This window comes from Prunus dulcis, chromosome 1 (assembly GCF_902201215.1).
Source record: "Prunus dulcis chromosome 1, ALMONDv2, whole genome shotgun sequence".
Classification (NCBI taxonomy): Eukaryota; Viridiplantae; Streptophyta; class Magnoliopsida; order Rosales; family Rosaceae; genus Prunus; species Prunus dulcis.
In genome coordinates this window covers 37,454,166-37,478,291 of record NC_047650.1, presented here as the reverse complement: position 1 = coordinate 37,478,291, position 24,126 = coordinate 37,454,166, and the positions used below count along the sequence as shown (strand labels likewise).

The window sequence follows — 24,126 nt, the reverse complement described above, 5'->3', positions numbered from 1 at the left end:
TGCTATATACTATCTGGTTGTTTGCAACACGTGTTATTCTTTCTAAGATTTTTTTTTATTTTTAATATGATTTTTTTTTCCAAACAATTAACCAAAGTGTGAGCCAAAAAAGAAAAAAAAACAAATTCACCAAATTGTTAACCAAACCATCATCTCATTCTTTTGCTAAATTTTTTCTCCTCATTAACACAACTCTTTTTTAGGAGCTTCTCCGCTAAAGATTTTAAATTAATGAGACTTTTAATCTCAGGTATCCATTAGATATGTTAGTGAATTTAATATGCATTATACAGGAAATTAAATGACTAAAATTAGAAATCTTTAACTAATTTTAACATAAAATCCTTAATAGAGCATTTTTCCTTTTTTTTAATCCAACAATTATAAATTATGAGATAAAAATCTTATAAATTTTTTAGGGAGATTCACTATTATACCTAATATGGGGGCCCAAATTATAAAAATACCCTATATAAAAGGGACTTTAGAAACACACCCAAAGCCCATTTACAACATAACAAAAAAGCTTTTAACTTCTTATAAATTACAAAACTGCCATCAATTTCTTAAAACAAGCCCAACCCCAAAATCTCATAAAAATACCCAAAGCACTCAATAGGGCATCAAAGTAATTTAATAATCAATATGAAATTTAATAAGGCTAGCTATCATTTTTTGGGTTTTTTTTGGGTTTGTTTATAGGAATTCAATTGTGTATGGTTTATTTATAATATTAGTGCTAGAAATGGGTATATCACTAAATATCTCAATTTTTTATGATGAACTAAAGACGGAGTGTCACTATATACTGAATGATTATTAGCAAGAATGACACGTGTACTCTTATTTTTCTTTGCGTTAATGAAGTTGAATTTTCTAGTTAAAAAAGGATCTTGAATTGCTCATATATTGATTGATGATTAAATAAAAACTCAGACATACTTTTAACAAAATAGAACTAAATGCAGGCTAAGAAACAATAAGTGGTTCATGCCATTCTTTTTCTCTTTAAACAACTATGCAACTATGCCTTTCTTTCTAACAACTCCCTCGTTCTTTTGCTAACCAAATACCACGTTCTCTATAAACAATGAACCAAAGTCCCATTTCTTGCCAACCAAATACATAAGCACCCACTTTCTCTATGCACAATTATGAATAGATATAGGCTGACAAAAAGGATATTTTTTTCGTGTTCATAAAACTTGCACTCAATCTTGCTAACCAAACCTCATACACACACGTTTTTCACTCACCAACCATTCAACTCCCTCCCCTCCCCAAATGCAAGAAGTTGCATTGAACACATGATTCTTCTTGGAAGTCACAAACACCGTTCCACTTGCTTCCCCAATTTCTGGGTCGCCTTTTTCTTCTCTCTTCTCAGAATGCCTCTCTCAGGTCAGGCCTTAAAGAGAAGCAAATTTAAAAAAAAATTAAACATCCCATTTTGGGTTGATACAAAGCCCAATTAAAACCCATACGAACTTGACAAGCTACGTAAGTCAAAGTTTTCTTTAGGCCTTAAGAATTTTGTGCCAACTGACCCAATGCGTTGCTGTGATGCACGGTAACTTCCAAGACTCTTATTATCACACGCACCTAGTACACAACTTCTTCATCGGAACCACTATTTATCCTTTTTTTAATCTCACTTGCATAAATATTTTCCGAGCATTAGACATTAAACAGTGGACCTTTTTTTATGGTCACTAGGTTCGAGTCTTGTATTTTGCCCTTAAGTAGTAATGAACTCGAGCTTTAAGCTTTGAGGCCCAATAATGGTTGTCTTATTAGTGCCTAAGGGTCCATTTGATAACTATTTTATTTTCATTTTTTGTTTTCATGTTTTGTGCTAGAATATAAAGGAAAATGAGAGTGAGGATGGGAGGGAGAAGTAACAAAAGTAAAAACAAAAACTTGAAAGTGAAAACAATTTCAAATAGATTTCAGTTTTTAATTTTAGTTTTCACTTTTATTACTCATCCCCTCTCAATTTCATCTTTACTCTTGTTCTCACTTCAATTCTTCATCTTTTCACTATACACTCTAACACAAAAATTAGCACTAAAAACTAAAATTGAAATAGTTATCAAACGAACTTAAGTTTCTTCAAATAATTTTTCATGTAAAACTCCTTTAAACGTAGTGTCTTGCCATTGAGAAAAAAAAAAAGAAGTGGTTTACCTTTGTGTTCAGACTCGAAAAATAAAAATATTCTTTATGCGTGAGTAGAGTACATAGACCTCATTTTCTATTTTTGCTCAAGACTTCGAGCGAAGAATTTTGTATGTAACGGAATGTAGACTTCCTTTTTTGGTCTTTCGTTCTTCACACGTAGGAGTGAGGAGAGATAAAAGAGGAGAGAGAGAGATATACAACCTAATTTTTCTCCCTAAAATGGACCGATAACTAATGTGTCGTTTATAAAGAGGGTAGAGATATGCATCCGTTGTATTCGGCTTTATCTTTGTACGGTTGTCTCCCAATGTGAGAGAGGTGCTTTTGCATGACGTGACCTTAGCAGAAGAAAATTTATCAAACGTTTTTGAAATGTGCTAGCTTGCTAGGGCCACTAGCCATTAATTAGGTCTTTCACCTCCAGATTCGTTTGAATATTTATTGCGTGGAAGAAGGGATTATGAACAGTATTAACCATATGTTAGAAAATGAACACGAAAACGAAATCTCAAAGTCGGTGGCAAATAAGGTAGTGACAGCATGAACTGTGTGAGAGGGATCCTCGTCACACCGTTTCCAGAATTGAAAAATGTCTGCAACACACAATTTCCACACGTAGTTGAAGCTCTTATACATATAATTCCATGCGAAGCATCTATGAAAAGAGAGTTTTTACATAGTCACCTAATTTTATTAAATTGGGTCTTAAAAAGACTGATATATCATATATTTAAAAGTAATATTCTGTGTCATGGACTTACGAGTAATATTCCGTGTCGATTGATATATCAACAATTGGGTTGTTATTAGAGGTTTGTTTTTTTCTCCTTAACTTCGTTAACATAATTATTGTTCTCTTTAAAAATTGTTCTTAATTACATATGGATGCTTTTACACGGCACCTCTTTTTTGTTGCATGTTGAAAATTCAAATATTTCTTGTATGAGGAACTCTATTTGTATGCGTGTTTTAGTCATTTTGTAACTTCGAAAGCCACTTTTGTTTATTCTTTATCAACCACGCTATAGATGTTTATATGAAAACAACTTCCGACAATGACTCTTGTTGTAACATAAATCTTGTGCTAGAATGTCTAATCAGTTGAAAGGAGCTCTTGGCCTTACCCTCCTGCAGGCTGCAGCAATGGAAATTCGTCACATTTGTGTTCTTAAAGATGTTAGGCTGGTAGCATCCATGGAGTAATTGCTTCCTCATGCAAAGTTTTGAGTTTGAGTCCTCCTAATATTCGTGTAGTGTATGTGAGTTTAGTATATTATCACCCGTCTCAATAGTAAAGGTTTTCCACACAAAAAATGTAGGTAGGGCTCTTTCATATAACTAGTTTTGATGTGTTCAAAAGGGTAGCTTTTAAGTTCTAGTGTAAATGTACTACCGTCATGTAGTATTATTAATTCACGTATAAGAACACAGATGAATAATTTTACACTTTAAAATATAATACTAATAAAATATACGTATATTAACATATAAGTAAATTAATAACACTACATAACAATGTTACAATCAACCTAAAAAAATTAAATATATATATTAGACCACGACGTGTGTGTATATATATTTTCCATGCCAAAACAAATGGCGGGAAAGAGGGCTTCAATCACTTTCAAGCCAACCATGCAAAGTTGTGAAAGTAGATGGAACAGAGAAGAGAGGAGGAAGCAAAATCAAATTGCAACTTGGTATCAAGTCTTTGTAATTAGTCGATCGTGTTTTAAAACCCTATTCTCGTATGCAATATTTTATTTTGTGGTCTTCAATTTGATTTGTGTGGCGTGTGCCATGAAATGTGCTGCTATTGTTGGTTAGCTTTCTCAAGTCCTATCAAGTAACTGTCACGACAAGTTCTTTTCCCATGCCTTTATCAAAACACTGCCACCACCACTTTATATAATCATACAATAATTTAGAGAGGAACAGCCGCCGTCCTTATTCATGTGTTGACTACATGCTATACAACTATATATGTACATGGTCTATCAATTTCAATAGTTTCTTTTCATTTCTTTTCTTTTTGGTTTGAAGATTTCAATTCATTTTAGGAACCACCCAATCCCTTAATTCAAGGATATGAGCGCAACATGTGAGGTCTCTTAAGTTTTCGTTGTGAGACAACTCTTTATGATGTGGGACAACCAATTCACATCCTCTCTTAATTTTATGAGGTTAGACAACATTTCGTTTCGTATCTTATCTTGACTTTTTAATGTGATAATAAGATATTCATGTTACAACTTTTTTTAAATTCAATAGTCGTGACGAGAATGATGAGCGCAATATTCAAGTGTGGAATGAAAAAATCAGATAATAAACTCATTTTCCTTTTTTCAAAATGAAGCAAGATATAACCCCTCGCGCACAATATTAGAACGTACCAATGCTTTGTGATACTTGGGTGACTCAATGAGTACTCTTCAATAGTGGGCGGCTAAAGCTTTTTTCTAAACATGTTCATGTCCAAAGCTATTCATCATGATTTTACAAAACAAACAATAATACTAAATGTGGAGCCCCGAAATATGTCACACAAAAAAAGTAAATAAAAAAATCATAAGAACAATAAAAGATAGAGATAAGTCAAACTCCGCAATATCTCGGGAATATAAAAAATAACATAATTATACACAGTGTTAGAGCAAAATTAATTATCTTCAAACACATCATCCATCATGGTTATCTTATTAACTTAACTTTTATTCATTACAAGGCATTTGTCTCTTCTGGAAGGAGGGCCGCATTCTTCTGGCGTGTTATGCGTAATTGATTCTTTATTTAACTTGAATGAGTAGTTAAATGATATAAAGGTGGGCAGTTAAACTGTAAAGTTAATGCACAATTAAGAAAATGCTCAAGTTTAGCTGATACGTGTGATTTGTGAATGAATATAAGTGTATGAAATTTACTTGAAGATTTTATAAATTAAAAGTTGCACTTATCTAAAGCTTACCCTAAATCTTTCGTTCAATACTAAAAATGGTGAAAATTTATCTGATATAAAATAAAAATAAAAGTATTACGTGCACGACTGATTCTAACACAACTTTCATGTGAATCGACTCATTCTAGCACAATTTTTATTTTATGGTAAATTTCACTTTACTACCCACATGTTTTCCAAAATTTTAACTTTGATACCCGAAGTTTTTTTCCTCTAACTCACATTCCCAACGTTTACTTTTACTATCAATTTCTTACCTCTGTCCATGTTGCCGTTTGGATCTCCGTTAAACGTTGACGTGTCCTTGCTATGGCCCACCACTCATCACCAAAGTGTCTTAAATGGGTCCCAGACTTTATAAACTCCCACACCCACATGTTTTCCAAAATTTTAACTTTGATACCCGAAGTTTTTTTCCTCTAACTCACATTCCCAACGTTTACTTTTACTATCAATTTCTTACCTCTGTCCATGTTGCCGTTTGGATCTCCGTTAAACGTTGACGTGTCCTTGCTATGGCCCACCACTCATCACCAAAGTGTCTTAAATGGGTCCCAGACTTTATAAACTCCCACACCAAAAAAAAAAAAAAAAAAAAACTGACAAGGTAAATTGTCAATCTAAAAGTAATCAATAAACAAAAGGGCTTTTTGTAGAAATATCACCTGAACTTATACCTCAATTTCAATTTGTCACCTTAATGAAAAATTTAAGAGAAATGTCACATTGATTTTTCAAAATCCATGATTTTTCATATGACTTTAACACTATCCAAATTTTCATCCATTTTAAGGGTATTTTAGTCTTTCCATTTTCAAAGAAAAAAAGAGAGAAAAAAGAGATCTCTCTCTTCCTTTCTCCCCCACCCGCCCCCAAAACACATCGCATAGGACCATCCTCCCCCAACTTCTCTCTCTCTCTCTCTCTCTGTCCATCCACAAATTTTCAATATGAAACTGGAAAAATACTAAAAAGGAAAAAAAAAAAAGAAAAAGGTGGACTTCGTTTTGGAGGGCTGAGAGAATTTGTTGAAGGGTAGTTGTTCCATGGTAGAGAGAGAAGGATGAAGGGGCTGTGAAGAGGGAAGGGGGAATGGATTTCAAGGTGGACATGGTTAGTCGGAGCCGTCGGTGCGGAACGTGGGATAGGGGAAGGTGAGATTTTTTTGAAATACAATTTTTTATATAATTTTCATTTTAAAAATACTCTTGAAAATGGAAAGATTGAAATACCCTTTAAAATAGATGAAAAATTGGATGATATTAAAGTCAAATAACAAATCATGGATTTTGAAAAATTAAGGTGACATTTCTCTTAAATTTTTCTTTAATGTGACAAATTGAAACTGATGTATTCATGTGACATTTCCACAGAAATCTCATTATTTTTTTTAAAATATCTCCATTTTCTCTCTCTCTTTGAATTACCCAAACAAAAATTTACCTTCTTTGTTTTTATTTTTATTTTTTCTCAAGCTCGGTTTCTCTCTTCTATTTCTCTCTTTCCATCCATTGATTTTTGTTCCTTCTACTTTTGATTTTGATTTTTAAAATTTTATGGATAATTCTAAGAGAGAGATTGACAAAGAAAGGGAAAGATGGGTAGAGTTTTTTATTTATTTTTATTTACTTTTAGTTGTTTTTAAGATTTATAATTTTTTTTAAAATAACTAATGTGTCAGATATATCACAACAAGGACACATTGATGATGAGCGGTGGGCCACAACAAAGACACGTCAATGTTTAACGGAGATTTTGACGATAACATAGATGGAGGTATGAAATTAATAATAAAAATAAATGTTGGGAATCATAATAAGAAGGAATTAAAAAAAAAAAATTAGATATCAAAGTTATAATTTTGAGAAACTTCCTAATAGTAAAATAAAATTTACCCTTTTTTTAATATATTTTTCAAACAAACTTCAAAAAGTATCACGTCGTGGAGCAAAACAAGACAAATATGGGTTTGATGAGCCCTTGACAGAGTAAAGAAATTGCTATAAATAAAAGAAACTGTTTCTTACCATATATAGCATTAAATAACACAGAAATAGCATGCCAGATTATCAGTCAGTGGCGATCAGATTATAATCCAAGTGGACCCTCACCCCAAAAAAAGAGAGAATGGATTATCCAGATGGTCCTTAAAATTTAAAAAATAATAATAATAATCCAGATGGTCCTCCCTTTGTTTTTCTCCCACGGCCACAGTAGCCTGCACTCAATTAGCACTATGTCAATTAATGGTAAATTATTTCTTAATGTTGAAATAGGTATCAAGTTTGAATTCGCAATCGATTAAAAGTGTACTATGTAGAAGAACCTTGCATTTAGTAAGAATGAGTTTGATTCATAATAATATTTGGATTAATTTATCCTCTAGCCACGAGCCTTGTAGTCCAAACAAACATATGTCCTTAACCCCCGGGTTATATTTTTACTTTGATGGGACATTTTACTTGTCCTTGTAATTAAACTCCATGTAAGTTGAAGTATGGTGATCATGGGGGCCTCACTCCGAGTGACAAGCGATCTTGCACTTGTATTATTTTGGGATTGGGTTTCAGAAACTTTTGATTTGATGAGAAAGTAAACGATGGTTAAATTTCAAACACTTAAAATTTTATGCAAATTTACGTGATTAAAGAGATTGTCACTCATTTTATAAATATCTGATGTGGGATAAGTGGGTAACCTACATTTATTTGTTTAATTAGTACTTTTGCCTAAACTCCATGTTTGTTACCGTTAATATGAGATTAAGAAAAGAATTAAATTTTGTATTTGATGTGTGTCGTGTTTATGTTTTTGATTCATCATCCTATACTTTTTTTTTTCTTGTATAAAAAAAAGAAAAAAAGAAATTGCATTCATGAATTTTAGCTACAAAGGACCACTCACAATGGCCAAAACAAGATATAAAAAAGAACAAATGAAAAAGAAAAACGATTTTTTTTTTTTTCTATTGGACACCAATGAAAAAGAACTTCAGATCTTCATGTTAATTTATTGCAAATTCTTTTTTCCTCGAACTCCACATTTGTTTCATTGATATAGGAATGCGACAAGTTGACGTTGACAATCCAACTATTCAAAATCAAATAAAGGATGCATGCCCTTAACGTTTTGTTTTTCTGAAATGTCATATGAAATAGAAGAAAAACTTATATAATTTGAAAGAGAGGTAACTTTAAAAACAACTCCCCCAAAAAAGCAAATGAAACATAAACGGACACTAAAAAAATTCCTAATAGAGAGAGAAAGCAGTTTATATCCGGAGTTCTCCGGATTTTTAATATTCTTTGACTTTTTGTTGATCTATGTCGATATGATCTTCCTTTGACATATCTATCGTCTTTATCATGAATTTAAGTTGGCTTTAAATGCATACCATCTTGCTAGTTACACTTTAAGGTGTTATTGCTTGGTCACAATAGATTACTATTGATTGGTACTTTAGGGCTATGAAGTGACTAGGTTATATAAATAAATAAAAAACCATTTTTCATAAAAAAAAAGAAAAAAACAAAGAAGGTAACTTCTGTTGAGGATAGAAAAGAATAGGGGTGGCATTTTAAACTGAAAAACCGAAAAATCGCAAAAACCAACCGATATTTTACCGCAATAAAACCGCAATCGCGGTAAACCGAACCGCAATCGCGGTATTAAGAACCGAACCGCATTTGCGGTTGCGGTTGCGGTATTTGATTTTCAAAATTTGCGGTTACCGCAAACTGCAAAGTATATACCAACATTTGAGTTTGTAACATTGGTGTATTGCATTTTTCCTTTTAGTTTGTAACTTTAATTAACTTTGAATTTGATTTTTCTTTTTGGTTGTAACTTTAATTCATTTTGCTTTTGGTTTGTAACTTTAAAGGATTTGGAATTGGAATGCTTGAGAAGTTTAACTTTAATTGGAATGTTTGGAATTGTAACTTTAATTTTCTTAGGTTGTGAATGCTTGAGAATTGAAATCGATTGTGAATTTATATATGCTTGAGAAATTGAGGTTATGTATTTATTTATTTAGGTTGTAAATTTATATTTTTGTGAATGCTTGAGAATTTGCGGTTTTAAACCGCAAATTCACGGTAACCGACTTCATTTTTGCGGTTTATCGCAAAACGCGGTCGGTTTGCGGTTTCAAAAATCACCAAACCGCAAATAATCGGTCGATTTGCGATTTGAGTAAAAATTCACGGTTACCGAACCGGAACCACCCATAGAAAAGAAGCAAAGAGCGGTAATAAGACATTTCGATGCGGAAAGTCTTCACTGTAGAAAAAGAGGAAGTGGGGTGGACCCCACAACTTGGCGTTGGAATTTCGACGCCTTCCTTCGTTCAATAAATAAATTAATTAAATAATCATATTCTGTATCCACGTGCTTAAATTCCCTCCCTCCCTCAGTCGCCGAGGCCCTCTTTATCCCCACGTGCTCAAATACCTCCCTCCCCTGGCACTCCCATAACTTCAACTCCCCTCATTTCTCTCTCTCTCTCTCTCTCTCTCTCTCACACACACACATTTTCCATAATCCCATCCCCAAACCCTTATCTCTCCTTCCCTCAAAATGAAACTTAATCAATTCCTAACAAAATTAATTCCCACAAATTCAATATTAATAATCTCCCTGTTCCTCCTCGGTTCTTTAATTTCACAAGCTGAAACGACGCCGTATGATCATGCCCGCCCGTTCTTCGACGTGGAAGACTGTTGCCTCAGCTGCAAGCCAACCACCGAAGCCAACAAGAACCGGAGCCTCCACGCCCTGACCTCCCCGACGGCGTCATCTCCTCCGTCGTCTCACCGGAGCTGCGAGGTTTGGACGGAGGCCTGCTCGGAAGAGGTGCTGAGCTTCGCGAAGCGGCCGGAGAACGTGGAGTGGCTGAAGACGATCCGGCGGAGGATCCACGAGCATCCGGAGCTGGCGTTCGAGGAGTTCGAGACGAGCCGGTTGGTTCGGGAGGAGCTGGACCGGTTGGACATCGGATACAGGTTTCCTTTGGCCAAGACCGGAATTCGGGCTTGGATCGGAACCGGACGTCCGCCTTTTGTCGCCGTCAGAGCTGACATGGATGCTCTTCCTATTCAGGTATTTTTTGCTTAGACTCTAAGTTGAGTACAGGTGTCTGCAGTGTACATGACGCATGAACTGTTCTCTCTCTCTCTCTCTCTCTCTCTCTCTTCTTTTTGTCTCTTAGAGAACAATTTTATATTGAAAAAACCTTTCTATTTTTCAATTTTTGGAAAGGAATTTGAGACGGTATTCTCTTAGATTGGTTATGAAGGCAATAGATTTGCATTAGAATTTCTAGAATCTGGGAAAGAAGCATTCATTTGAGATGTTAATGGTGAAATTAACCTCCAGTGTTTTGACAAAGAACAAACCTAGAATGTTTTAACTTTTTTTTTTTCCCTTTTTTGTTACTGACACAGAAAATAAAATTTACGAGGTCTAATGAATGTATCGTGTACATTTTTTTCGTTGGTATGCATTCTAGAAACAAGATATATGTACTTGACTTGTACTTGACAGATTATTAGATTCTCGATTCTTAGAAGTACATAAATGTCAGAGAATATGTAGTTCAGAGATAGAGAGAGAAAATATGGAATTAAAAAGAGATGAAGCACGTTTCGACGAGTAATGAATGTAAATTTTTGTGTGTTTCATTAAAATAAAACTGTCTCAACCTAAGACATTGAGAAGAAAATTGGCAAAATTTGTTCTAATATGGGGGAGTATTAATAAAAAAATTGTAGGAAGCTGTGGAATGGGAGCACAAGAGCAAAGTAGCCGGCAAAATGCATGCTTGTGGGCACGATGCGCATGTGACCATGCTCATTGGTGCTGCCAAGATCTTAAAGAGCCGTGAGCATCTTTTGAAGGTAAATTAGTTTCAAACCAATAATTTCTTTCACTAATTAGTATAATTTCATGCTTAATTAAAGTTGAAATTATTTTAATTTTATGAATTTGTGGGCAACATACCGAGGAACAAAATGGCAGCCCCGTCAAAGACAGATACCTTCGTCCCGAAAAGAAAAAAAAAAACTAGATCCCTTTTATTTATTTATTTATTTATTTATTAAAAACTTTTATTTATTTAAAGGCCTCTTTTCTTGGCGAAACTTCTGGCCAAATGTGGCTGATTTTTGTCTTTACCTTTACTTTGAGTTATGGCTAGGCTTGCAAAGCGGTAGGGTTGCATTAAAAATTGTGGTCATGAACACGATTCCCGATGCCTCCTTTGAGCTCCATGGTTTTTGTCATTTCCTTCCTCATTCTTCACATGTGCTGATCTTTGAATTGAAACTCCTTGTCTTTTCCTCCATTTATTTTTTCTCTTCCACTGATTACTGTATTTCCTCTCTCATTAAGGGTATTTTCTGTTCTCTTGATTTTTTGTCGTTAAACTTTCATTAAATGACATCATTTTATGGGTTAATAACTCAAGCGATTAAGAATAGTTCTCTTTGCACCTGAGGTTCTGTGTTTGTTTGTTATCAATTGTCCCTTGGGAAGTTGAAAGGTGCTCTTAATTGCAGTCCATGATAAAATCATTATAATCTTCTTTCTTCTTTCTTTTTCCTTTTTACTCATGTCGGATTCTTAAGGGTCAAAAACTTTTTTTGAAAGAGTACATATCACATGTCCGTATTGTATGGACAGCATTGATTTACAAAGGAACCGGCAGATAGTTTTAAGATTCCTTGTTGAGTTGGTGTGTCTTTAAAGTAGTTTTTACTTCGATATTTTGGGTAGAACATTGTCACACATATCATGCTTGTCATGTGATGTTTGAACTTTGACATTATGGACAGAGATTTTCTTCTATGCGTATCATGGCTTAACATGTGCACACAACCACCAAGTCCAGGTGAATCGTGAATTCTAGAAGTAGAAAAAATCCGGAAACACTAGGCTAATTAATTATTGAACGGCAACTTGTTAATTTCTCATTAATCGACCCTTAATTATGATGCATAATTAATAAAAAAAATGGTTGTATGAAGGTCTGGGAGGAGAGGTGGGGGAGTAAAGAGGAGCAGTAGAGGGATGGAGGCCACGGATAGAATATTAAACCTTTGGTTTTTGTCTTGGAGTGTGGCTGGAGCACGTGGATCAATTAGGGTGTGCCGGTCTGAGTGTGGAATCTTAAATTAACGTTATGAAATGGAATAAGAAAATAAAAATCCTTGTTCCCGTCTGTTGTTGCTGGTCGTGGATCTGGTTAATGATAATGCTTAAACCGATGGCTGGCTGACGGGTCAAATTGTTGGACTAAACTTGTATCCAAACAAATTGCTTCATGGAGAAAAGTATTGTTAATTAGGTATAGGATTGTAGGACCACAAATATACTTGCACACTTCTTGACAAAATTGCTCGTTTGCAATCACAGGGAACAGTAATATTGATATTTCAGCCAGCAGAGGAAGCTGGTAATGGTGCAAAGCGAATGATTGGAGATGGAGCTTTGGAGGACGTGGAGGCCATATTTGCAGCTCATGTATCCCATGAGCACCCTACAGGCATCATTGGGTCACGGTCAGGTGCTTTGCTAGCTGGCTGTGGCTTCTTCAGAGCTGTTATCAGTGGAAAGACCGGCCGCCCCGGAAACCCACACTCCTCCGTTAACCCTGTTTTAGCGGCCGCCGCGGCCGTCATCAGCCTGCAGGGCATTGTGTCCCGCGAATCCAACCCTTTGGACTCGCAGGTACATTATGCCATTTGATCTCTCTCTCTCTCTCTCTCTCTCTCTCTCTCTCTCTCTCTCTCTCTCTCTCTCTCTCCCCATACATGTTGCCCATTTGTACTCATCTTTTGACCACTCAGGTTGTGTCTGTTACTGCATTCAATGGAGGTGATGATCTTGGCATGATACCCAACACTGTGGTACTTGGTGGCACTCTCAGGGCTTTCTCCAACACAAGCTTCTACCGACTTCTTCAAAGAATTGAAGAGGTTTGTCATCAAACACATTCTCTAAACCATCTGTTCTATGTTCTAAGTTCTAAGTCCCGACTCGCGCATAAGCGACAATTAAACTGACAAATCTTAACTAACAAATCTTGGACCATTAAACTGACAATTAATCTGGATGATCACAAACAGGTGATTGTGGAGCAGGCAGGCGTTTACAGATGCTCAGCAACAGTGGACTTCTTTAAAAACCAGAGCACCATATATCCCCCGACCGTGAACGATGACAAGATGCATGAGCACGTGAGGAAGGTGGCAATGGGTTTGCTGGGTCCAGCCAACTTCAGGGTGGTTCCACCGATGATGGGTGCTGAGGACTTCTCCTTCTACTCAGAGGTCATCCCCGCTGGCTTCTTCTATATAGGGATAAGGAATGAGACCTTGGGCTCCACACACACAGGGCACTCTCCCTATTTTTTCATTGATGAAGACGTTTTGCCAATTGGGGCAGTAACTCATGCCACCATAGCTGAAAGGTACCTCAATGAGCATGGGTGAGATGAGGTCACCGATGGGTGGTTTTAGTAAAACCCACGAGCTGCTGTTAATGCAAATATGCAATTGTGGTTGTTTTCAATGGGCACGAAGCATGAAATCCATAAAATGCTTTTAGTGTGCTCTTTAAATTTTGGTCTTAGGGTTTAGGGGGGCTAGTACAGGGTAAGATTTGTCCCTTTTTCTTTGTGTAAAAAGGATCCAGTAGAGCATTTTCTGGTTGTAAGTGGTTAATGTTGTAAGTTGCAAACAATAATTTGATTTTAGATTTCCAAATCTAGGGTCATCATCATCATGATAATGAAGTGATTGTGACACCATTTGTCATGTTCTGTGTCTCATGCATCATCCTAAATCACACCAACTCCACTAACATTTCACAAGCACAAAGTTTCTCCGATGTATAATAATTCAAGTCTCAACACCAATAATTTTCTTAAGAATGATATCAAAAACATTATCCAGTAAGAAAACCTTTTTCTTTTCTCTCTCCTTTTTACAGTCAAGTGTTAAAATATATGTGATTGTCGGCGGTGGGGTCCACATTATACTTTAAGAGTTTGAACATATAGTTTTACTTGAAACATCTTTTCTTATTCAATCACATTCGTTTACAACTCAACTTCGTTGTACTCAAACGTACAAATCAATCTCTAGTTCCATGGTTTTCCTGAATAAACAATAATCTAGTTTACAAGCCTCACCTCTTCTCACCGCACAAACTTCTGGCAGCTTGCAGGGCAAAATATGTAAGGATTACGTCGGCTCCAGCCCTTCGTAGACACATAAGGGATTCCATCATAACCTTTTCTTCGTCAATCATTTTGAGAACCCCGCCAGCCTTGATCATTGAATACTCACCCGAAACCTGCATTGTGATTTTGCAGACAAGGGCCCAGGAAGTTAAGGTGGCAGGAATGGAGATTCTAGTTAAACAACCAATTACACACTATAGGAAACAATAACATTTGTAACATCCACTAAAACCTTTACCATACTCTTGTCGAGCGTATAGCTTCAAGTAAAATGTGGTTTCAAAGCTTAATATGGGATAAGGAGAGAATAAACTTTCTGTTTTCGAATGAAACAATGAAGTGAGGAGGTCGTTCATGACAAGATTCACCTGATATGCAGCTATTGGTAAGGGAGAGCTATCCCGGAGTAATCTTATGATATCCAAATATGGTAGACCAGGCTTCACCTGTGAACCATTGCATAATTTTAGAACTAGAGTCTCTGCCATTAAGTAAATATGGACAAATGTCCAAAGAAAGCAATACTAACCAAGAGGATATCAGCTCCTTCAGACTCGTCTTCACGTGCCTCAATCAGAGCCTCTCTGTAATTTGCTGGGTTCATCTGATAACTTTTGTTTTTCAAGCCAGATTTATATGCCAAGTCAGCACCAGCCGCATTACATAAATGAAATTAGCATAAGGTTTAACTTTGATGAACTACATACGTTTTTTTGTCACCAAAACGTGGATTCGAGTCCAATGCTTCTCGGAATGGACCATAAAATGAACTTGCATACCTGTTTGCAACATAGTAGAGATCAGCATGTTAAAACAGCAAAAAAGACTGAATTATACCACTCCACCACCGCTATCCAACTCACTGAAATTTTTTGTGATGAGTACACTCAATGACAGAAAGAACATTAAATGCAAGTATAAATCTCAGCAAATGCAGCTTGATAAAGTTTATGTAAGAAATGACCAAAGGTGTGCACCTGGGTAAGGGATCTTAAAGAATAATGAAGCAGCAAAAGAAGAAAAAAAATTTTAGAGACAAGATAAAATTACTTTGCCGTATAGGACATGATAGATACATGCTGAAAACCTTCAGCATCAAGAGCAGTTCGAATAGCCCCCACACGACCATCCATCATGTCACTGGGACTGACAACATCTGCTCCAGCTCGGGCCTGATGATAGAAGTAAACACGCCAAACAGTAGGTTACTGATATATTTACATTTCATATGGTTACAATTTTGAAATTACTTAGGACTTAATCTGCCATGATTACCTGGGCAACGGCTTGCTTACATAATTGATGTACTGTCTCATCATTCAGTATAACTCCTACAGCATCAGGAATAAGTATTGGAATTAATAACACAACGTATGTATGAAAGGAAAATAACCTCTTCTAGAAAGAGCATTTCTCATGGCATATTTGCCTTACCATCTTCTCTAACGATACCATCATGCCCATCAGAGGAGTATGGATCTAAAGCAATATCGGTGTAGATAACCTGATGACCACAACAATATTAACAAAATGAATTTCTTCCATGCACCTATAATGCATAAAGCCAATTTGACTTGAAAGGATAAACAAAGTACATAGACTTACAAGATCAGGGTATTTGTCCTTGAGCAACCTTATTGCTCGAGGCACTAAACCATTATCATTGTAGGCTTCATCACCTGTTGAATTCTAACAGGCAAAACCAATCCAATTATATTACATCACTCTACAAAATAGTTACTCTACAGAATAGTCGAGCAAAAGCACAAGAGTAAAACCTTCAAAGCATCTGGAACTTTGGGGAAGAGAACAATGCTATTGACACCAACATCTCGAGCCTTTGAAACCTGCTCCACACGAGGCTTACTCAGAAACGGTGATTCCAAAAACCAATGAAAATATCATCTTTAGAAAATGCATGATACTAACATTCACATTAAGCCATCCACTTAGCAAGAAGCTTAAACAGAACAACAAGATAAGTGCTACAGAGATAGAGCTAAGCTACTTCACCTCTTCCACAAGCCCATGTCTCCATCCAAGCCTATAACATCCAGGCATAGCTCCAATAGGCGTGTCTTCTTGACCTGCAAAAATTGCACGCCATGTAAAATTTACTGAGGTCTAAGCATGAACACATAGTAAAATCACCAGCAAGCACCAACCTTCATGAATAAAAAGTGGGTACACAAAATTCGCAGGTGACAAGCTTGTTTCCTGAAACGCCGACCTCAGAGCAGGCGACCTTCGGTTACGACGAGGTCTGCGATTGATCGGCTGATATTCAAAACCAAACCCATCAAAACCCACAACCGAAATTTCACATTTTTTTCTCAAATATGAAAATATAGAAAAAGGTCTTAAGCTACAAAACGAAACCCATCAAAAACCCAAACCCAAATTCCGAATTTTGAACACGAAAACAGAGAAAAGGTTTTAACTTTTATTAAGCTACTCACAAGCAAAGACACCACCGGAGTTCCCGCTGGGGCGGCGGGTTTAGGCGGCGCCGGAGGAGCATGCGGGGCGTTTCCGGCGACGACGGCGGCCTCGCACTCGGCGTCACTCAGTCGGGTCTTCCCGATGGGCCCATCGCCGTCGCTGGCTCTTACGGTGAAGAGGCGCTGCGGGCGGGTCTTGATCTGGATCCGACCCGAATTCAGCTTCAGAGGTTTTGCGGGTCTGAGACCGACGTAATCCAGACCCTGGATGGGTCCCACGTTAACAATTGTTGACGCCATATGAGCTGGAGAGTGTCTTGTCTGCTTGGTTTGGTTGCTAAGAAGAAAGCACCAGTCTTAAAATGCTGTACAAATTTTTGTTGATAATTCAGACATGAAATTTGAAAATTGAAAATCTTACCTTGGAAGGGAAGAAGTTGGTGAAGCCAATCAGAAGAGGGCTGTAGGAGAGAGCTGGCTAATGACGCTGACAGAGGATCCCCTCATCAATCCATTATCTTCAATCCTATAATTTGAAAGGTAGTTGGACCAGTTCGGTTTTTTAATTTTAGTGCCAGAGGGTGCTTACATTTGAATGTGGGTCTAGGTGTATAGAGTAGCTGGGTGCAGTGATGAAATCTTTGGGTGCAAATAGAAAGTTATGAGGTCCATATGTTGTTGGGCCTATTGGAACTATAGCCCAAATGATTGGGTGGCACAAAATGGACCCAGCTTCAATTGGTTCAAGGGTGTTTATCACTATGGAACTTTAGGCGTACCGTGTAAGAGCATCTCCACCCATAAGGACTAAGTCTAAGGCAAAGGCAAGGGCAAGGGCAAGGGCAAGCAAGGGCTGCCACTATTCACATAAATAGTGTCAGCCTTGCTATTTGTGGTTCCACCCATGAGGGCTGAGTTTAAGGCAATTACTATTCACTTAAATTTTTTTTTTTTAAAAAATACTTAAACCATTGATTTTGATAAGCTTTTCGGATAAGATTTTCGTTTCCCAAGTGTTAATATTTATAGTAAAATTCTCACCTAAAAATCAAGATAATATTTTCGGATAAAATTTTGAAATTAAAATTAGTGTGGAAAGTGAATAATATTGGTAGGTATGTATAGAAAAAATTTCCAGAATTTTTTGATATTTTTTTCAATTTTTTTTAGCCAAAAATTGGACAACCATTGGATTGTGCAAGATTTTTTGATCAGAGGCTCCAGGAGAAGCCACGTGGCTTGTAACCATTGGGCAATGTGGGCTGGTGGGTCCAACAGTAAAAAAAATAATTGAAAATCAGCTGCTGGCGTCAGCAGCCCGCAGGCAACAACCCAGTCAATTTCTGCCTGTGGGCTTGCTCGAGCTGGTAGGTTCCATGCCTTGCCCGGGCTGGATTTCCTGCGCTGGAGCCGTATTGGGCTTGCCAGGGGGCCTTTTGCCCAGTTTGATAGCAGCGCTGGAGCTGCTCTAAAGGGTAGCCGGGTGCAGTGACTAACTCCGCCTATTGGAATTACATGGGTCCTTAATAGATGTCTAATCAAGTGATGAGTTATTATTGAACTATTGGATTGAACTCCCTCGTTATAACCTCTCAATATAGCTCCTCACGATAGAAGCTCCCATTGGAACTATGAGTACCAAAATGAATGGGTGGCACATAATGGACCCAACTTCAATTGGTTAGGTTGTTCATCACGTATCTCTCACGACAGCAAACATGTAAAGAGAGAGATAGAAACAAACGTTTTATACAACACGTTGTCTGGGAGTTCTTTTCAGAAAAAGACTACAAGTGCAACGTCACCCAACTAATTAATCATATGAAATTTGCTTGTGACACCTTAATGTTATGTCGATGTGACTTTGACGGTGTCTAATGAAAGATTGAACTAGAAAGATTAAAAGGACCTAAACAAATAACTCGAGAAAACTAAGAATGCCCTATCCAAATACCAACTAGCTATTTATTTAGTGATATTACTCACTACTTGAGATTCTTATCTTCTTTAGTTTAGAGTGCACAAAACAAGGTGGTTTGTAAATTATATTTTAGACAGAAACATTATTTTCGTTGTGGTCCAAAACAAGAAAAACAACATGCAAATGTGTTTTGAAGTGTATTCTTTCTTCACAGCCAGCTTTTTCTATAGCTACCGACGGCGATGGAGCGTATGGTAACTAAAGAGGAATATTACACAAGAGATTTTCATTGAGATGGAGGAGGCGGGGACCACATACCATGGGAAGAAATAACGTAGAAATGAGCATTGAAGAAGTTTTGTCAAACTTTTGCCAAGCGTGAAATCTTTTGTAGGATCATGCGTAACCTGGTAAAGCATATACTTTGTCGACACACAAAAAGAAATCTGATTTGAAATAAAGCCAGTCGCCCACATTCTGCAATAGCTGGTTTTTTTTTTTTAGCTTCTCCCTCTAGAAGCACATTTGATGAATGGCTCAACGACTCGAGCGTGGAAATTGACAATTTTAATTAACGAAGACAAAGAATTTTTATTTCTTATTATTTTGTGGGTTTGACTGAGAACCAAGACAAGAGTGGACCCAAGTTAAAGTTGTAAGATTACAATTCGCTATATCAATAGAAAAGTAAAAAATTTTGTGGACCCTGAAGCAAGATGTAGTGAAATCTCTTACATGATTTGAGGATGACCTGATTAAGAAAAGCTTGGAAAGATGGTCAAGAAAGATATTCCAGATTTCTAATGAGAACAGATCCCACATTGCTGCCTCTTAGTCAAAGCAGCTGGAAACACAGTAGAGTGCTTTATAAACAGTAAGTCCACAATCAATCTGGATGACTAATTTTCCAAGGTGTAACAGAAAAAAGATGGCCAACAAACACGCTTTTCTTTTCTTTATATATATATATATTTATTTATTTATTTATTTATTGCATTAAAAGATTGTGGGATTTCGGATGGTTAATTTCCAAGATATGTAGGGCTGGATGGCATATTGCTGTTTTTATGGTTTTGTGGAAATTTCAAATGCACAAGTTATTGGGTATTTGATCATGGATTCAAATTTTCAAAAGCAAAAACAAAAGGACCTCTGCAATTAGATTTCCTAGATTTTGGATAGATCGTGGAAGTACATTTGTCAATTGATGTCCACTTGCTGGGAAGAAATGGGAGGGGGGTTGGGGGGCTAACATTGACTACTAGTAGTTTCCATGCACTTAGGTTTCTTCTACCATGGGTGTGCAAAGATTAGAGCATTCATCCTAAAACCAGTTCGTAATAAATATGCAGATTCAAGAAATAATATATTGTAACATAGTTTAGGTTTAGAATTTTCGATGTGAGATAGTGTTTTGAATAGACGAAAGAAAGACATAGTACTAGAGGATGATATTTTCATCGAAAAATTCTTTTGTCCTTCTGTCGTCAGACCGCATGGATTGTCTGACAAAATAAAAATCTCTGTATTTTGGTGTCATCTGACCCCATACGAGTGGGGATGTCGTACATATATGACAGCCACACCCAAAACTCCTCCATTTCACGCCCAACATAACATGTTCACTACTTGGGTGAATATGCAATGGATCTAGCTGCATACATGAATGAGAGTACGCTTTGTGTGGGTAAAGACCAGGTCATGTGGCTGTCTTAATTTGTTCACAAGGGCTAGCTGAGTAGCTAGTATAACTAAGATATAAGATAAGATTTTGTGGTATGGTAGAGAATTTCTTGAATTTTTATTTTATTTTTTGGAGTGCATTAGCTGAATTGATTCAGTGCTTTTCACTGTGCGAAACGTATGATAAGGGTAACAGATGGAGAGACCAACACTAGGACTCGGCAGACAAGAATGAGGGACCTACAGTCAAGTGTGAAAAAGTTTGAACAATCTGAGAGCATTTAACAGAGAAAAAAGAAAAAGAAAAAAAAAAAAAAAAAACTTTCTGCTTTGGACACCCTCGATGGAAACAGATTCGAAATTTGGAAGACAAGGGAAATTTGGACCCACAAAAGATTATATTTGCAGGCCCACATAAGATCTTCAAAATTTTCTCTGTGGACCCCTACCATAAAACTTTCTTTAATTTCATGTCTTGGCCCCCCCCGCTCTCTCTCTCTCTCTCTCTCTCTCTCTCTCTCTCTCGCTCTCGCTCTCTCGTTTATTGCTCAAGAAGATTCATAATTCCACTCGATGCCTCTATTTGAGCCTCAAGGAGCTAAGCAAAGCTTGAGTTTACATGTCATGCATACCAATTCAAATGGCTAAGTGCATATTTGATATTCTATTTGAATTCAATTTTTTAAAATTTGAGTGATAAAAAAAATTGTATATTGAATATTAATTTTACACATCTTTTTTTCTATATTATCTTTAAATTTGAGTCTCACGTGTGTTAAAAAAATATAATTTGTTAGATAAAACTGAAGAGAAATGTGAATAATCAAATGGCTAGATAATTACCCTAATTTCTAATTTTATCGGTTTTTTATATGAATAATTCTTGAAAAGAAACTTAAAAAATGAATGATTCTGATGATTAAATTACATCCGAAAAATAAAATATCCTTATTTTACTTAAGAAAAGCATGACCTGGCCATGCTACTATTTGACAAGATAACATTTGTTATTTTACATAGATTAGGCATTATGTATGCCGGCTTGTGACACATACATGCCATGAATCACACATCCTACATTCCTAACCAAAGTCCTAGGCATGCAAGTAGCATGGATGATAGTCTATTGTTCGTTTGAAGAAAAAAAATAATAATAATAGAACAACACTTCCCACGCATTTAATTAAGAAATAGAAAAAGAAAAACCTTCAACCCAAATTTAGCAACAAAGCTAACCACTTCTGTCTTAGTCCGTTTTACACCCAAAATCAACTCCTTTTCATCATCATCATGACGAAATGGGTAAAAAGATCTCCGGATTTTCCTTTGCAATCAAACAAAATCCAAAGAAAGGAAAAAAAAAGGAGAGAGAGAGAGATATGAGTGGTTGTACCAACGCGGTGGAGAGAATCTAGTGAGAGATCACAACAAGAGTGATGAGAAAACAACACATGACACAATAAAAACATCTCTCTCTCTCTCTCTCTCTTACCAGTTTTGCTTTTCTCTTCTCTTCTCATATATACACCCACCTAATTACTCAGTACACCTTACACCTAAAGAATAATCACAGGCCACCTCTCATTCATTTCCCCTCAGGCACGCCTCTCTCTCTCTCTCTCTCTCTCTCTCTCAAGAGAATATAAAAGGTGTACATTTGCATACAAAGAATTAATATACAGGAGCAGCCAAAGAATATTGTGTGTTAACATCAGCCATTGAAATTCAAAAGGGTCAATTTTCATGTCATCAGTGAGCCTGAAAATGGAGTTGATGAAGTCAGATGTTGCAGACTCCGAACCCCAACAACAGCAGCAACAAGAAGAAGAACAACATTTCCATGTCTTGGCTGTGGATGATAGTCTTTTGGACAGGAAGCTCTTGGAGAGGCTCCTTAGAGGTTCTTCATATCAAGGTATATATATGTATATATCCTCCCATATAATATCATATGAAGATCCATAGAGATAATCTAATTTTAAATTAAAAAAAGCTTGGATTTATTATCCAACATTGCATGTGATTGTTTCCCTCCCCTTGATTCCTTTTTAGCAACAAAAAAAAAAACAAATGCCCTCTGTGTATTTTGTTAATTAGTATCTTTTTCTTTTTTCTAAATAAAAAGCTGGGTTTCTGTTTAAGTTTTATACTTATAATTATCTGTTTGTATTTTTATTTTTGTGGTAGCAGTGACTTGTGTGGAGTCTGGGGATGAAGCTCTTAAATATCTGGGTTTGGTTGATGACCTAAACCAAAATTCTACAGCTTCCTCTTCATCTACTTCCCCCCACTCATCACAACAAGTACTAGAGGTGAGAGATTATAATGATTATATAACAAGAGTTTTTATATAAAAATTAATTAAAATATATATATATATATATATATGTGCATGCAGCAGGCTAGCATTTGTCCACAATATTTTCAATATTAAATTAATTAATCAAATACCTCCCTTGATAATAAATGATTTTCGAAATTGCATTGATTTTTATGGATAATATTCATCTTACAACAGGTTCTTACATTTGATTTGCTTAGATTTGATGAAACAACAAATGGCATGTGAATTACATCATGGTTTCTCTGTCATTCTCTCTCTCTCTCTCTCTCTCTCTCTCCCTCTCCTTAAACCTGGATAACATACTAAATTCTCAATATTCAATCAAATGCAGGGATCAAAAGTCATCAATTTGATCATGACAGACTACTGTATGCCCGGGATGAGCGGCTATGATTTGCTGAAACGGGTCAAGGTTAGCCACGACATATAAATATAACCCCACTTGACTTGATAATTAATTACCACACATTCTTTTACTGTTTTGAATTTTTAGTGAGTCTAGAACCCGACTCCAGCATTATAGCATTTGACCAAATATCAACGTGATCCTTACGTAGAACCGTCACGAGCACGACCACCACGAGACACTTTTCTTACAGGGAGACTCCTGCTTTATATTCTTGCAGGGATCTTCTTGGAAAAACGTACCAGTCGTGGTCATGTCATCAGAGAATGTTCCTTCCAGAATCAGCATGTAAGTAGGGAATTAATTCATCTACATACATACTTGTTTCTTCTGCAAAACCCGCAACTTCAACTTCAAAACTGTGAGTGCAGGTGCTTGGAAGGAGGGGCTGAGGAGTTTCTTTTGAAGCCACTTCAGCTATCCGATTTGAAGAAGCTTCAACCTTACCTGCTCAAATCCCTTGAACATCATTCTTGCAACGACAACAACAACAATGTCGTAGTAAATGAGGTCGGTGGCGTTGACCCCGTTGACCAAATCAAAAGCACTACTTGTGAGAATACTGTTAAGGGCAACAACAACAACAACAATGTTATTATTAGCAAGAGGAAGGCAGTAGTGGCTGCTCAAACAATATCAGAGAGAAGGCCCAAGATGGAGGGGTTAGCTCTGGTAGTATAAGATTAGTATACAAATATTTTACTGGGGTGATTAATTATTACATATTACCATAATCACATCCTTAATTATATTCATATATGTATGTATGTACCTGTTTGGTGCTATTGGTTTGGTGGTGTCTTTTAGTTGAATAGTATTATCCATTGATCCAATTTTAAGCCAAGGATTAACAGTCTCTCTCTATTTTAGATATGTGGTTTAATTTTAGAAATAAAGAAAGAAAAAAAAAAAAAGAAAAAGGAAACGTGCTTATAGTGATTATCATCCGC

The 24,126-nt window shown here is 36.4% G+C and overlaps 3 protein-coding genes across 4 annotated transcripts; 2 read left to right on the top strand and 1 right to left on the bottom strand.

Moving 5' to 3' along the window:
• The first annotated feature begins 9,561 nt into the window (after positions 1-9,561).
• On the top strand, positions 9,562-13,953 carry LOC117627651 (IAA-amino acid hydrolase ILR1-like 6). The gene is made up of 5 exons (XM_034359827.1): positions 9,562-10,237; positions 10,909-11,034; positions 12,551-12,865; positions 12,985-13,113; positions 13,264-13,953. The coding sequence occupies exons 1-5, from the start codon at positions 9,716-9,718 to the stop codon at positions 13,627-13,629; spliced, it is 1,458 nt and encodes a 485-aa protein (XP_034215718.1). The 5' UTR covers positions 9,562-9,715; the 3' UTR covers positions 13,630-13,953.
• Positions 13,954-14,083: 130 nt separating this feature from the next.
• LOC117627659 (delta-aminolevulinic acid dehydratase, chloroplastic) lies at positions 14,084-17,445 on the bottom strand. Its single transcript, XM_034359840.1, has 13 exons — positions 17,244-17,445; positions 16,841-17,159; positions 16,547-16,658; positions 16,395-16,468; positions 16,160-16,228; positions 15,987-16,070; positions 15,816-15,885; positions 15,657-15,712; positions 15,432-15,553; positions 15,089-15,160; positions 14,911-14,992; positions 14,750-14,827; positions 14,084-14,494 (listed from the first exon to the last, which is right to left on the bottom strand). The coding sequence occupies exons 2-13, from the start codon at positions 17,120-17,122 to the stop codon at positions 14,327-14,329; spliced, it is 1,269 nt and encodes a 422-aa protein (XP_034215731.1). The 5' UTR covers positions 17,123-17,159; positions 17,244-17,445; the 3' UTR covers positions 14,084-14,326.
• A 4,526-nt stretch (positions 17,446-21,971) lies between these two features.
• Positions 21,972-24,009, top strand: LOC117614393 (two-component response regulator ORR9-like). Of its 2 annotated transcripts, none has more exons than XM_034343194.1 (5): positions 21,972-22,341; positions 22,617-22,738; positions 23,102-23,182; positions 23,397-23,464; positions 23,548-24,009. In XM_034343194.1, exons 1-5 carry the CDS (start codon positions 22,170-22,172, stop codon positions 23,855-23,857), a joined length of 753 nt encoding a protein of 250 aa, XP_034199085.1. In that variant the 5' UTR covers positions 21,972-22,169; the 3' UTR covers positions 23,858-24,009. The 2 variants fall into 2 exon arrangements, with proteins under 2 accessions (XP_034199085.1, XP_034199084.1); XM_034343193.1 differs by having other exon boundaries at positions 23,328-23,464; positions 23,548-23,969.
• The last annotated feature ends 117 nt before the right edge of the window (positions 24,010-24,126 follow it).

Coding starts and splice junctions, on each gene's coding strand:
- LOC117627651 (XM_034359827.1), top strand. CDS start 9,716: ATGAAACTTAATCAATTCCTAACAAAATTAATTCCCACAAATTCAATA. Junction 10,238..10,908: donor TGGATGCTCTTCCTATTCAG/GTATTTTTTGCT, acceptor AAAAAATTGTAG/GAAGCTGTGGAATGGGAGCA. Junction 13,114..13,263: donor TTCTTCAAAGAATTGAAGAG/GTTTGTCATCAA, acceptor GATCACAAACAG/GTGATTGTGGAGCAGGCAGG.
- LOC117627659 (XM_034359840.1), bottom strand. CDS start 17,122: ATGGCGTCAACAATTGTTAACGTGGGACCCATCCAGGGTCTGGATTAC. Junction 15,886..15,986: donor AGGACAAATACCCTGATCTT/GTAAGTCTATGT, acceptor TGTGGTCATCAG/GTTATCTACACCGATATTGC. Junction 15,554..15,656: donor GTAAGCAAGCCGTTGCCCAG/GTAATCATGGCA, acceptor TTCTATCATCAG/GCCCGAGCTGGAGCAGATGT.
- LOC117614393 (XM_034343193.1), top strand. CDS start 22,170: ATGTCATCAGTGAGCCTGAAAATGGAGTTGATGAAGTCAGATGTTGCA. Junction 22,342..22,616: donor TAGAGGTTCTTCATATCAAG/GTATATATATGT, acceptor TTGTGGTAGCAG/TGACTTGTGTGGAGTCTGGG. Junction 23,183..23,327: donor ATTTGCTGAAACGGGTCAAG/GTTAGCCACGAC, acceptor ATCCTTACGTAG/AACCGTCACGAGCACGACCA.